At 42.8% G+C, this 15766-nt stretch overlaps 1 protein-coding gene across 1 annotated transcript in view; it reads right to left on the bottom strand.

Moving 5' to 3' along the window:
- Nucleotides 1-15766, bottom strand: part of XPR1 (xenotropic and polytropic retrovirus receptor 1) — a 116162-nt gene that overhangs the window by 15949 nt on the left and 84447 nt on the right. Inside the window, exons 8-11 of the mRNA XM_075507963.1 lie at nt 12324-12511; nt 11915-12094; nt 7790-7955; nt 5870-6061 (exon numbers count right to left, since the gene is read on the bottom strand). Coding sequence (XP_075364078.1) covers nt 5870-6061; nt 7790-7955; nt 11915-12094; nt 12324-12511 — 726 coding nt within the window. The remainder of the gene's footprint in view (nt 1-5869; nt 6062-7789; nt 7956-11914; nt 12095-12323; nt 12512-15766) is intronic.

Here is a 15766-nt window from a genome sequence, read left to right as displayed (position 1 = left end):
CAAAGCTAGGAGGAGGTCAGAGGCCAGGATGGAATTGTTTGCCCATGGCAATGCCTCCAATTCTTCACTAATGACACTGCTGCTGCTCTGATGGAAAGGATCAGAAAGACTGGCTAATGAACACAACTCATTACTGAAGGCCTCCTGGGCATGGGATGACAGGGTTTCAGACAAAAATTCATCCTAGCTCACAGCAATGTGACAGACATGGCACGTTTCAGCTCCAAATAATCATCCTGATGGAGTTGTCAGGATGCTGTGCTAAGGCAAACCATGCAAAAACTGCAAGTATTAAGAAAGAAGCCAGTTAATCCCATTACAAAGTTTGTTTTACTTCAAGAGGTCAATCCAAGCACTCTCTAAGGCTCTTGTGACATCTAAATCAAATGATCTGGCTTGCCACAGCACTGACAGCTCTTCCAGTGCTGAGAAAGAGAGGGAGAGATGGGAGATCTTGCACCAACACACAACGGATAAACTAGGGAACAGGATCTCACAAATGCTACTTGCTTCATTCTTTCATTAATTTTTTTTTTAAAGTTTTGTACTTTTTTTAAAAAAAGATTTGTACTTGAATTCTAGATCTCCACTTATTTTGCCTTGCCCCACACCCCACTCCCTAGAAATGAAATGACATTTCTCAGTTGAGATATTATAAGCTGCTGCACCAATGTCTGATTTCTGTGAAAGTCATTTTAGTCCTCACATCACCTTGTTCTTATCTCCTGCTGTAATCATTTAGGATTGCAGTTAATTTTGTTCCACCTACCACCAAATTCACTCCATAGGGGTTGCACCCTGCAGTTTCTAACAAGGTAGCAACAAGGGCTAAATGACAACCCACTATCCAGTACTTCAGCCGGCAGAGAAGAGCAGAGCTAAGGTGCAGTCAGGTATCCTCCTGCAGCTCCCAGTGCAACAGTTTGATGTTACCACCACCCTCTCCTCCTTCCTGCCATGCACCATTATCCTCCACCTGGAAATCTTACCCCTCCCCAGCAGAGCTGCGGTGGGACAGACCATGGGAGAACCAGCGATCCGTTCCAGCGTGAAGTCAGCTACGCCAGCCAGTATCACCACTGGTAACAGCTGAAGCCATCATGATTAATGAGGAGTGGGCAGCAGTTAAGAGACCTGGGAATCTTCCACTATATTTTCAAAAAGCAGCACATTTCCCATTCATCTTCATCTGGTCAGACCTGGTCAAACCTCTCTATTAGTAAGGGATGGTCCAACACCTTCCTGCAAAAGCCCATTAATCGAAGGATGACTCTTGCCTTGACAGTTCACGTCTCTGTTCCTTGGCAAAGCAAGGAGTTTCACAGTTTTCTCAGGCTTTTAAAAAAAACAAATTACACATCGCTTCATCAGGAAAAGCCTGTTTCTGAAGCAATGGTGAGAAAACAGACAGAAGCACTACTCTTTAGAGACAGCCCTATTTAGTTAACTTCTGTATTTTTAATTACTGTCAATTTCCTGGGCTGTTTAATGAGAAAGTGCGTGGCAGTTATATTATCTTAGGCCAACCAAATGCTCTCCACAGCACTTCCAAGCCAATGACAGCTAGAGTTCAGCAGTCTTATCTGGAGTACCGGGAAAGGGTCTGGGAGCAGCATTGAAGAAGAGACACTTGCTCAAGTTTCCTGGCCACATGGATTAACTTTGGAATAATTCAGAGGTTAATAAATATCTGGATACTACCCAGACCACAGTGATTTCATTGAATAAGGTTTGTATATCAAACAGACAATGAAAACTTGCATAAACCATCTTTCAGTTAAAGGATAAAATCCCACGTAGCCAATTTTAACCCAGTACTTGTCCTTAAGATCAGTAACACGTTCCTGAAAAAACCAAGGTAAACACGCAAATGCTCACGCTGAAACAGCAAATCCCACAAAACAAGAAATGATGGAAGAGTACAAAGCACTCAAGAAGCTCAGTTCTTCAAGCACAGAAGCCAGATCTATATTCTGTGTAAGCCAGATATTTTCGATGACACCATGGGAGCAAAAGGCATGGAGGTAAGAGAAAATTGACAGGCAGTAGCAAAACCAAGAAGCATCTCATTTTACAAAGAATGAAGCTGGAGCATAAATCATGCATAAAGCTTAAGAAGTGACCAGCACTCAGAGTAGTACAACACAACTCCAGTTGCACTGTTTCTCATAAGAGCTGAACACCTAAATATAACAATCCTATCTTACAAAGGCTGAACCGGGTCCGAGCAAGGAACGAAACCCAGGCTCGCTATTCTAGGTATGTCAGGGTACCCTGTTAAATGCAAGTACACTTTATACAAGAGGGGATCCCTGTGGAATGTTACTATAAGCTGGACTGAAGGGGAAGCAGCTATACTGGTGCATTTGTCAAGGAAAGTGCATCTGCTTTTGGCAGAGTGAAAACACTGCAAAAAGTAGTTGTGTGTCAAAAGAACACTGCACTTGGGGTAAATATTGTGCTGCAGACTCGGGCTTAATAGTTTGTTTCCCCAGCACCACTTATGTTTCCGTAAGGATTAAATAAGGCAATATAATATTCAGTTGGCTAGCTCTGTGGGAAGGCTGCTCAGCACTGCCAGGGAAATTAAAGCAAGGGTAGGAAAGAGCTGGGGGTAGAGGCTTCTGCTCGGCTGTGCCGCAAGCAGGCAGGGACCAGCGGCACGGACTCCAGTTGCTAGGTAGCTTAGAGTTACAGATATGCCTCATTTGCCTGTGCAAACATACCCCGCAGGACTATATTTACAGAACACGGCCTCTGCTTCCCATTCCTTTGAGCGATATAAAAATACTGAGAATTCTTCCTTTGGGAGCTCAGCAACAGTTGCCCTTGGGTTGCTGCTGTCGTCCCTGAAACGTGGCCGTGTTTGAGCCATGGTGAAGTGGGCAGCTTGAGTTGGCACTCGTCCATGCAACCACTGTCTGCTCTGATCTTATGTTAAGGGGTAGCGTCTCTCACTTCAGCTTCACTAATTCAGGAGATGATAGTTTCATGTTAACTCTGTAAAACTGGTCTAGTCCCAGGACAACAGGACTGCCACTTTGGGAGAGAAAATCTAACAGATCTTACTGGTCCAACATCCCAACTGCAATTAGCAGAGAAAATTGCATTTTGCATCTAAATCAAAAGGAAGAAAAATAAAGAGACAGCTTGTCTAAGGGAAGAAAGAATCAGAATTATGCACCGCCCAAGCAATATGAATTATTAAACAGTGGTATATTGGGGAAACTGAGATACTAGTCATGAGCCCACAGTACACTGTGTTACTGGGGGGGCTCCTTCGCTACAGTAGGTTTGGAGAAGGGAGTACCACATACGACTAGAAGCAGCATACATCACTTGAACATAATAAGGTAGCATTTGAACATTTCTTTAGTTAGAGTTGTTTTCCAACAAGCATACGAAAACACAGTGCAACAACGCGGTAAGTGCACTCTGTATGAATTAGCTGGCTTACAACACAAGCAAACCCTCCTAGCCGCACAGTCCATCTTCACACAGCTGGCAGATGCAAGCTAAAAACCTACAGAGCAGCTACAAATTATTCAATGTTCAAATCAAGGGAGGAAGACAAGCCTTTCCAGAGGGCTGTGAGGTCCCCAGGACTCCCAAGTGGAGAACAGGCACTGGTGTACATTACCTGACCTCCCAAGAAAAGGCCACCAATTACCCTCTTGTCCTGGCAGCCGAAAACTGTCATTCCAGAGGTATAAGTCATAGGCTTGCAAACACTGGCATGAAAGACTGTTTAAATAAAACTCTTGTTACCACAGCAATTAACAGGTTCGTTACTTATTGCAATTTAGAGCAGGTCTAAGGAGCAAGGATCTTTACCAATTTGACACCTGTTTCGGGCAGTGCTTAATAGCAAGCAGCTAACCCCCAACAGATGTTTGGTAGGTAAAAGATCAGTGTTTGCCTCTGCTATCCTTAGGCAGACACAGGGAAGGTGTGGGCGAGCAGTGCATCTATTTTCAACAGTAACATCATAACAACTTGATGACAGACCATCTGATTCCAAGTTCAAAAAGAACTGAGAATCTATGTAAAGCACATAGATAAAATTGGATTCTTAACAGGTACAGCATATTAGAAAGTGCATTTATGGCAGGATGGGAATAGGCCTACAGGGCTGAGAAGACACAGCAAGGTCTTTATACAGCCCTCTGAAAAATTGCTACAAGCCCAGGCACTGTGACATTTACAAAATCTGTGCTAACATGTAATTTCCAAAGGCCACAAAGCTTCCAAATTTTTTTGTATGATACCAACAACTATGTGCTATTGACTCCCACTAACAAAACCGGACAGACAAAAGCTGGGAGTCACGAACGTCTCTCAGCAATTGGAACAAGCCCCGTGCCTGGCTCATAAACACCTCATTACAACCCACTCCCTGCCAGACTTGAAGAGCAGACAACAGTTATGTATGGCAGCAACGAGAACAAGGGTCAGCGGTACTGGCACGGATGCAAACTTCAAGGGGAGTAGGAAGAGGTCAAATTCTTCAACAGGACATTTTGACAGATGCTGGTTTTCCTCTTGGTTCCAAACCCATCCCAACCTTCCTGCAGAAGGCTCTGCCAGAGTGTCCCCCCTGGGAAGGAGAAACATTAGTCAGCCTCCCCAAAGCAGGCACTGTATATAAAAGCATATAAGCAGTGACTATAGCCAGGCAATCTGTATGTGTCTCATCTCGGGGTTTGGCGGCGGTGACTAACTGGACTGCAGGGCTGGAACTGAAGAGCTGCAGAATGTCACTGAGCAAACAAGTTAAAACGGGAACAAGCTCCGAGGACATGGCAGCATGGAGGAGATGCACAGAGGGGCCAGGCACTGGATCCACCACTGATGCTCCCGCACCAGGTTTGCGTGTACCTCCGGATACAGAGCGCTCAACTTCCAGCCTTCAGGCAGCTTGCACCAGTGCACTTCTCTGCCATTCAAATGCAAGGCTTGACAAACATTATTGGTGTGACTTCAGGCCCAGCTATATCAAATCAGCTATTTCTTGGCCACAGGAAGGTTTCCAATAACCCTGCCACCTCTCCAAAAAACCAGCATGTTAACTAGAAGCATGCCTTGAACAGTTCTCCCTGCCCCACCACAATCATATTTCAGGATAAGTAATTGCTCACAAGCGTGTGCGGTTGCTAATTTCCAGAGATATAGAAGGCATATATTTTCAAATAAAAGAATACAGCTTTTAGGACTTCAGAACAATGAAAGGCAGGGCGACTGCCTGAAGTGCAGAAACTAAAAGCTTTTTCCTTCAGAACAAGAGCAGAATTGAGTAATTGTCGTTTCCAGGGAGATGAGGAACTTGAGGGATCAGAGCTCAATCTGCAGTTAAATGGATTGGAAACAACTCCCTACCAGCTGCAGAAAAAACATGGATAAAAACACACCGGAAAATCCAGGGAGGGTATTTTCCCAGCACTGTGCGCATGTCCCCGTGTTCAGGAATGATGAACTGACTTTATTCAGATGATCCAGGTTAGCTATTCATGAATGCCAAGGGAGAAGCGTTTCCCATGTTATCCCTTTCCTTACACATCTCCCATTCAACCTCCCTTCACAGCAAAAACTGACAAGTATTTCAGTTTTGTCCTTTTGAGAGAGAAACCTGGAAATTCTCTCTCACACTCCTGAAGTGCAGCTCTAAGCAGACCATGTATGCGAAAAATACCTAAAAGATGATCTTAAAATACTCTTTGCAAGCTAGGCAGGCCTTTGCCTTTCCACTGACATGTTTCACAGGTGCCAAAAGACAAAAGTTCATACTTCAACAGGATGCCAAATTCTGAGCTTCTCCCATGTAAAAAGCAAATCCTATGACTTGCAAAGGATTTTCCAAAATAACCAATACCTTTGTGAGTGCTGTAGAGGGCTGCAAATGTCACCACGAAGAAGGTGGTGGAATATTTTCCAGCGTTAACCAGATGAAAGGCCCGTTTGTTATCACGGTAACGGCGCAGGCACTGGATGAATCGCAACCAAGCAGGGATGCACTGGACAACTGCTCTCACTCCGTAGGAGTAGCTGTAACAAATTTGATTATCTGCAAGAAAAAAGTGTCAGGGGCACAGAGTCAGTAAGTTTAAGAACTCCTATCGTCTTCCTTTCCATAAGAGTAATATCACTTGTCATGAAAGCGATTCCCCATCAATGTCTCGTACTTTAGGCACACACACATATGCACACACACGTACCCAGAACAGCAAGAAGCTCATCACCAGAAAGTATCCTGAAGCCCTTTACTTCATCTAGGAGGTATTCAGGTAACATGACATCAATAACACACCCAGACAAATCAACATCTAACTCTTTCACTGCTGCCAGTATAATTAACGTGAAAGAAGATTAGAAATAATCTATTTTTAAATTTATTTTGTGCTCTTGGCAGTACTGTGAATAATCAAATTAAGGATGGAATTACAAAGGGCCTTCAACACTGAATTTTTGTGCATAAATGGGAGAGCATTTCCAAACTCTGCAGGACAGCTCAAAAAGGCTACTTCGCCTAAGATGTCCTTGACCCATTTTTCTTGTATATTGTAATAGGAAAAAACATATTTCAGTATGTTTGGTGTTTTGTTTTGTTTTTTAAAAAAGCAAAGCCCGAGCATAGCCCTGGCTTCAACAACTAGTGAGAGGCAACTACACTAACATGACATTGTGTCACACCCCTGATGTTTGAAAGCCTTCTTTTTATTGCGAAAATGACCAGGAAAACCCCAGCTTTGCCTGGAACCTCCAAGCATGCCACATTCTTATGCTGTCTCGCTCAGCACATCTAAACCAAACACCTCAATAACAAACATTTGGTTCTTATTCAGACTAATGGAGACAAGTTACTAGCTGACATTTATCCCAAAGCACTGCGCTATCATTTCACTGGTTGGATTGGAAGAGGAAGAGTTGTTATCCGCTCAGGTGCTTTATTTATTTATTTTTAATAAATAAATACATAGTTACTTGCAGCACTGTCTTAAAGGGAAGAGAAAGATCAGACAGATTGGAAGAACAAAGTGAACACTGATGCTTATTGAAGCATACTGCAAATTCTTTCAGCAAGTGTCAAAACGATCAGGCAACACAATTTGCCAGCAGTCACTGCTTAAAATAGAAAGACAACAGCCCGATCCAGGAGGAGACAGGTACTATTTTGCCACTGGGAAGGCCAAAGTCAAAATTCATATGCCAACTCTGTGGCTCTTCTGGCTAAAAAGGCAAGAAGAGGCAGAGCATGCACAACCCTAGTGTCACAGCATCAACTCTAATTGAATAAGGGGTGGCACTAACAAGCTCTGAGGAAGTTTCTCCATCCTCTCTTGCTTTAGGGTACTGCAGTGAAGCCTGTAAGAAGCAGGCTACAGCACAGAAAATTGTGGTTACTGAGCTCATGCAACTTATTTTCATGCTGAGCAACAGGAACGGGCTAAAAGCAAATACATGGTTAAACCACTATGAAATAAAACAATAATGCCAGGAAAATGGATTTCTCTTTCCAACCAACAAGTGCTGTGTCTAAATTCTTTGATGATTATACAAGTCAGGCCAAATCACTGGATTAGGAAATGAACACTGATGTGAAATTCCATTTCTCTGGATGGAAGTAAGAAAGGGGAGAATCTCTCTAATGCTGTGTTTACAAGAAACACCAATTATTTTAGTTTCCTATGTCATTGGTAGCTGTCTTCAAAACAGATTGATTATGAAGTTGCCTTGCTCAGTGTTTTTCAGGTCATTTTGACCACGTTTGCATGGGTCATCAGCATTACTCTACCTGTATTTGCCAGAAGTCCAGCATTGTCCTCCCACTGAACCTCAAAGCTGTAGAAGCAGATCATGTATTCCAGATCCATGAGTATCACGACCAGGCTGTTGAGCTGATCAGCCAGCCAGAAATCTGCGAAGCCTACCTTGTGGAAGGGAGCAGTGAACACTCGAAACTGTCAGGAAAAAAAAGGAATCATTCATGACATAGTGTCAAAGACATCTAAATACAGTGACAGGACATCACAGCATTGAACAAATATGGAAATAACAGAAACGCTTGAAGATTTATTGCTGACCTTTCACTCCTGCAGACAAAAAAAAGAGAACTGTCTCCTCATTTTAGTACAAGTAACATTCCTGCTTTCCTCCTCCTGTATGCAACTATTCATTTCCCCCTCACCTTTTTGGTTTTTTACTGGCAGAAGAGCACAGTCTCCTCCAACCAAGCTCTTCCCCAGAAACTCCTAGTCTCTGTGGAAGAGCTCTAACACAGCTCTGTTTCTCCCGTTGCTCCTCATTTTGATCACCGCTTTCTTTCAGGCATTTATGTCATGTCTATCGACATCTTCCACACCTACTTTCCCCCTCGCACTTAATGTCACTTAGATTATACACCCTCAGCATGGCCATTAGTCTGATCCTGGCTCGGTTTACTTAACACATTAGATGTTCTTTGATGTTAGAAGTTGTAAGAGTGAAGATTGTTACTGCTGGATCTCCCAAGCCCTCTAGCAGGGAAAGAGTTAAAGAAAGGGCAGAGGAAATCCTATTGACTGTCAATTAGACTCCCTCTCAATCCCAGTCCACTTTCCCTCTAAGCCTTAACAGCAGTTTTGCTACTTTCAAACCAGTCAGTTTTCATGGTCCATTACCTTTGATTACAACTCTCTCTACCCGGTTAGTTATAGGTACTAACAGCCAATTTCTCAAAGAGACAGCACCAGCACCATCCTGTAGTTCAGAGATTTACGAACCTTTAAATTAATGAAAGCACAGGCTATCTTTCATATTGCTCTCCTTATTAATCTAAAGGGTATGAAGTTACAGAAACCCAGGAAGGACTGACACATTCCCATCAGCTTGTAATGCCAATTTAAGGCTCTGGTCCTAAATTTCAAAGCCAAATATGGGATTAAGACTTAGTGGCATTAAACAGCAGATATGTATCTTGACCCAGAAAGCACTGTGCTCACATAGGACGGCACCTATTACAAAGGCTCAAGCAGGGCCAGCTGTTAGGGAGGTCTGGCCTCAGTCAAAGCAGCCTAGCTGCAGAACAGCTTCTGCAGAGGTCAGAGAAGCCACACCAGCCTTCCTTTTCAAAAGGTCCTTCCTCCATTTTACCATCACTCCCTGATACTATCTTTACCTGTTTCATCATAGACCTTTTTTTTCCAGAAACAAAGACTAACTAAAACAAAAGAAACATGAAAACAGCTTCACAGATAGATCTCCCTGAAAAAAGAAGACATTAATAAAATCCATGTCGTTATTTAATTTAGGGATAGACACTTAGGCACTGCCAGATGACAGCATAAAACTTCTAAGAGAGTAGAAGCTTTCCACCTAAAGATTCCAGCAGACGAGGAGTCAGCAGATATGTCCGTGACCTAGCTAAGGCACTGGTATCTCAGTCAACTATCCTCAAGAACCTGAGCTGCTGTATGAACCCTCTTAACCCCATGCGTCAGGCACTGTGGTTTCCGACTGCTGCCGCACACTGCCCAGGCACAGCTGGAGTTGCAGCCCAGCTACCAGAGGGTGCTGGCAGCAGAAGGCACTGCCTGCTGGCAGGTACCACAGGCAACTCCTCCCTTCCCAGCTGAGAAGGGTCTGCAACATCCTTCAGTGAAGATGGACCACAAGAATAAAGTCATAAAATACCAGAAGCTGGAGTTGAACCTCAGTTTCACGTAATCGGTTGCAATTATATACCAACAGTTCCACAATCCAAGCACAGACTTCCTGGTGCTGATTACTGCAGTTTTAATAAGTGCTGAGAAAGTAGATATTTGAGCTGGAGCTAAACACTTCCTAGATTTTCACCTCTCACAGACAGGCTCCATGCAGTTGTTTCACCATTTCGGCACCCTGCAGAGAGCGTGGGCATGCAGACACTGTGCTATCCCCTGTGCTCGGATCCGATTCCTCCCGGCGAGCTGCTCTCCTCTGCCTACACAAGTGCACTTGTGGGCTTCTCATCCGTCAGTGAAGGGGTAAAGAAGGACACCACATAGGTGAGAAAGAAGAGCCTGGCATGGGAATTAAACTTACTATGGGCTAAATCACTTTTTTCATTCAGAGGAAGATCAATTCAGGTGCAACTTGCAGTCCCTCAGGGATTATCAAAAGAGAGCCCACTCATGAGTACCAACAAGCAGTTGGTGATGATCACAGGGGGATGCAGTAAGCCTCCTAGATCCATCAGGAAATGCTAAAACACACTAAACTACACTCCTGATTTGATTCTAGAAAAACTGAAGGTGCCAGTAATGCTCTGCTACACCTGATATATCAGACTTCATTTTGGCCAGAAATGAAATATATCAAGCATGCAAAGAAAAATGCTCACCAAACCAAAATCTGTGTGAACAGCACAGTTCTAAGAATTGCGCTATTTAAACCCCTTTTCACCCAGGTAGCTGCTGGTGACTGCAAGGAGAAAGAAAATACACCCAGCCGCCCAATTACATACAATAAAAATGAGAAAAGCCTAACAGCTACTCTTTATGTGGTTTGTCTGGCCTCTTTTTTCCCCTTCCCCCTTCCATGTAACACACAGTCAGATGTACTGTGTCATTCTCCACCATTAAGGTGATCTTGCATTTTGATGAAGCTTTTTTCCCCAGGAGGCCTTGGGATGAATTGGCCTGTGCACACTCGAAGATATGTCTGTATCACAGAGTGCAGCATAGTCTAGAGATAGCTGGTATAGAGCAGGTACTGGAAACCAAGAGCTCTGTGAAGACTGAGAATCTTACCCTGTTAAGACATTAAGGTAAATTAGCACAGATATTGCTCACATGGTTAGAGCACTTCCAGTGCTTCCCCTAGCACCAGAGAGCAGTAAGACTAATGAGACTTGGGACTGAAGGTACATCTATGAGAGATGGCTGAATGCTGGAAGGCAAAAAAGGAAGAAACTGAAATAGTAGTAAGCTAGCAAATCAAGTAACAGAGGTAAGAGCACAGAGGTTAACTAGCTGTGTGCATACCTGCACGCACACGCTTGAAGCATGATTCTACCTTTCATCTTTGTCATGTTCCAGATAAAGTTTATTGTTTTAATTGGCACTAAAATGATCCTACAAATAACATCAGCCAGCTAAACCCTCTTCTGCCCGATGCTCTCAGAGCAGTTCCAGCAAGAATAAGGTATCGAGAGAACTATCTTGATTAAAGTCCGTTTAAAAGGGCATAGAGGGTGGGGATGAACATGTGAAACAGCCATTTGGAAAGAAAGTGATGAGCCATCCAACAAGTTTGAAAACTGTTCTTTTGGAGCTCCCACCTGTAGCTGAAACACTGAAGTAGCACGCATATTTGCATTCAATTTACCAGATGTATCTTATCAGGAAAAGAGGAGCTGGGTCAAAAATAAATAGTTCTGCTTAAGGCCACAAAAAGATTTGCTGACCCCCCCCCCCCCCCCACCTATGAGCATAATTTCATAAACAGGAACCTTTGCAATGGTTCCCCCTTCATCAGTGAACCCTCTCAACGTTGGCACTCTCCCAGTTCGGGCTGAGGAACACTGCAGCCTTGCCTTAGAGCACTGCAACCCTAACCAAACTGTTTCACTACATTCAGGAACAAACAAGCAAAGATATCTGAGAGCTTCTGTATGTGCAAAAGTATGTATACAGCTGTCTATAGAAAGATTAACAAGTAGCTACCTGCAATACGAAGACAACAATGATAGACTGGTACAGACAAGCAGAAGTTGCTTCTGTAAACCCATGCTCAACCACCATTTGCAGTCAATACCGTACCAGATCTGCTCTATAAATACACAGTGGTATAAGCATGCCTCTTCCCTGAATATTAGTGACGCTTGTATATACTGAACTGCTACTGCTCAGCTACAGCATTTTTTTAAAATGTATTTATTTAAATCAGGTTTGAGACTTACCAATAGTTTGAGCAGCCAAAAACGGGACTTGTAATATAAGGTTTTGGTAGGGTTGATGAGAAAAAGCAACATGAAGCCATACAAGATGAGTGGATTCACCTGCATAGGGATGTAGGTGAATTTACCATATATACATGCCAGTAGGCTCAGGCACCACAAAACCCCCAGGAAACCAGCAATCTACAGAAAGATAGAAAAAACACAGATACCTTATGAAAATACATCCCCGAAACCTACAATGAATTCTCATTATAAGAAAAGGGAAAGCAGTGCTCAATCCTGTAATCTAATCAGACTTCAGCAACTTCCTCTTCTAATTGTGTTAGAACTCCTTGCCAGGAAACGGTGCAGGATTTATCCTCCCAATACAGAGCACAGCTCAGCCACACCTACAATCTATTCTGTTTACCTCAAAGAGATGTTGATGGGACAAGTTGCTGCGGGGATTGAGTTCGAAGATGAGGACGTGATTCACTCCAGCCTGTCTCCAGCCATATGTGTTGATACCCAGGAGAAAGAGGAATTCTATCAGGAGAAAGCCACCTCGATAGATTCTCACCAGTGGCCACACATTTGGTCCATCTATAAAAGCCACACCTGGCAAAGACAAAAATGAAACGACCTTAGTGATAGCACAAGTCACGTCACAAAGCAAAGCTGCACTCCGTTGCTTTATGCTGGCTCTCAGATGCTCGGCTGTACCCCGTGAAAACAGGGTATGCTCGTACGCACCTGCATATTGCAGCAAGCAGAGGACTTTTTGCCTAACCTGTTGGGAGGATTTAGGAGTATTCTGGGGAAAATTCACTCTCCAGCTGGTGTAGTCGGGTCATTAGTAGCATCTTAAGTCCCCTGTCTCACACTACAGGCACAAGGGACAGCACTAGCATAAATTGTGACTATATGCACTTCAACGTTCTGGTTTAATGGAGATGAAATCCCAACAGACAGATACACAAATACTTCAGCTCCCCACAAAACCAAGAAGCACCATTTACAGAATTTAAAACAAAGCTAAACTGCGTCTAATCACTGAACTCGATACAACTGTAATGTAATACATATTCATAACTAGCAATGTAATTTCTAGCTGCACCCAAACAGAAAACCCAACATAAGGCAGCAATACTGGGAAGCCTGTTGCTTCCTTTGTTCAGTCTTTAGGGTTTTGGAAACAAATTTGCTTAATTTCAAACAATGAGCAGCCTTATACAGCAGCAGCTTTCTCTAGCACAAGCCCCTTTGCAAAATACTGTCCCCTGGTTGCCCAATACAGGTTTTATGAGAAAGGCACAAATAAAATACAGTTGTTCGAATCCTCACTTTCAGTTTCACGGAATGTTTCTCACCCACATACTTTTTAAGAGGGGAAAAAAGAATCGATGTTGAGAATTTATTCTCAAACACCCTCCTGTCTAAATTACAGCCCCAAGTTTTTCAAACTTTTCTTTAGAGAAAGCATATCTGTAAGAAGTTTCATGAGTTCAGCATCTGTACTTTATATCACATGAAATTATGGAGGAACAGTGCGAGGAACAATGACTCAAGAACTGTTGCTTTGAATTTAAAACTTAAAGAGAATATTGGATTCAAGCAAGAGGGAGTCAAATTTTGGACAGGAATGACAGACACCCTGAAGAAGCTGAAAGAAATGAGTCTTAAACATGGAATTGCAAAAGCACGCATTTCAAATTTTAATCTGAAATGCCTGCAGACAAAACCATGGGAGGTGCTTCCAAACAGGACAGAGTAGCCCCAAAAATATCGCATAAGAAAAGACCAGACAGAATAGGACAGATATGCTGTGTGCTATTTGAGACAGAACACCCAGAAAAAGGTTTATCCTGAGGTGAACACAGTTCAATATGACAGTATAGCATATGACTTCCATAGCTAATGCCCGCTAATCTTATTTCTGGACTCTCAGGGTGGTAGAGGACCGTAATTGCAGTATGGCACAGCAGCTGGTTCTGGAAAAAAAGCAGATACTGAACAGTACAAGCAGCTGAGATACTAACACACAGAAGCTAAGAGTATTTCTGTATATTCTCTCCTCTGATACCAAGACCCTATCTAGTTTAACTTCCTCAGTGTAAAGGCTAGATTTGATTCCCTTTTCACGTTTCCTAACTGAACCATTTTCTTCACTACAGCCAAGCAGTTTGACTGAAGACCCTCAAGGACCCTGCTTGCAGGGAAGTGCTCAGCAAAGGTGTACGAGGTCTCAAAGTGGTGCGACCCCATCCAGGGCTCTGTACTACAGCCCCGAGGCAAAGAGATTTTCCATTCATATACTGTTTGCACTTATATCCAACACCAAGTCACCTCCTAGAGTCCGCAGGTACGTGACACTCTATCAACTTCATTCCTTCACCACGCGCAGGCTCTGAACAAGGTGCTCAGAGAGGAAGATGTCCCTGGTGACAAGCCCAACAGCATCGCAGCCTAATTCTCTAACAAGAGACAGGGCACTGCTGCAGCAAGAGTCTTGAGATTTTGCATGAAATCTTACAGCTTTCTGGTTAATAAAACACTTGCCCATTTCCATGAACTTTCAGCCTCAGTTACACAGTAGCTTGGCACCTAGGTAAGCTGATACAGAAATAGTGAGGCCTCAAAATTCGTACTCTTTAGGGTGACACCCTCCTGGGATCCACCTGTGGCATTTGCAGCCTTTAACAGACCCCAAGTTATTATGAACTCGTCTCTGTAAAATGTTGCTGTTCTAGTTTTAAAATCAGGCAATACAGAAGTGGTTTACTATTAGAAGTCATGTTCTAATGCTGTTTCACAGATTCTACACGTACAACACTAAAATCCTTAATCAATCAAATAATGAAAACAATTTGGCAAAAGTAGCATAGAGGTTAGCAAAGTAATATCCAATTAAAAATAAACACTTCGCAGTTAGAATACAGTTTTTGTCCAATAGCTGAAGTAACATACAGATATCAGATCATGTCTGCTGATACAAACATACCTATTATTCACATTAGTTTAGTAACATCTGCTTTAGAGATATAATAATTTTTATGAATTCATTCTCACAACTGTTTCACTTTTTCATTCGTAATACTGAGAGATAAAGCAAACAACTGGCTTCAATCGTATTTGCATCTCAAACAGAGATCAAGCATGTAAGTTACAGAAAAAAAAGATGCAACGAATAAAGAACAGCTTCTACACATTAAATGGACCCTTCACACAGATGGGTCAAGTTTTTGCCTCTACCACAGCAAGACCAAAGGGGAAGCATAGCAAACAGCTTCTCAAACAGAGAAAATTTATCCCAAGAGATGACTGGATCCAATTACAGAAACATCTGATTAAAAATTCTTTTAAGTCAAAACCAGAGACATGGGCTTTCCCTAACGCAAGAGCTCATACACTGATTTGTTAAGCCTTTTCCTTTGTACTGCTTAAGCAAGTTACAATGCTACTGAAATAACACACACAGTAAGTAAAGCCGTTTGTGATTAAGCACTGTATCTGGATCTACAGTACTAACATGGCTTTTACTCTAATGGGAGTCCAAACTCAGAAGGTGCAAAGCAGAATAAGACCGAGGCCTGAGATATGCAATAATTTATTGTAGCTTTTAAACAATCTTGCCAAAATCTGCCAACGAGAAAAGTTCAATTAATTCCATTAATAGGCACCAGGCATTGAAATGCTAGAAATTTCTACATGAAAATCTCCTGAGTGGTATGGTGCTCACATGGCTCTAAGTCTGGTCTCATTCTCTGTAGGGAGTCAGTACCATGCAAAACTTAAATTCTACGAGCATTTCTCTCAAGGTGGGCAAGGGCTGTGTGTTCACAGAACAATAACAGAAATCTGTCTTTATACATG

The sequence above is a fragment of the Mycteria americana genome, chromosome 7 (assembly GCF_035582795.1).
Source record: "Mycteria americana isolate JAX WOST 10 ecotype Jacksonville Zoo and Gardens chromosome 7, USCA_MyAme_1.0, whole genome shotgun sequence".
In the NCBI taxonomy this organism is placed as follows: Eukaryota; Metazoa; Chordata; class Aves; order Ciconiiformes; family Ciconiidae; genus Mycteria; species Mycteria americana.
Note: the sequence above shows the minus strand (reverse complement) of the source record. Positions and strands in the feature narration are given on the sequence as shown.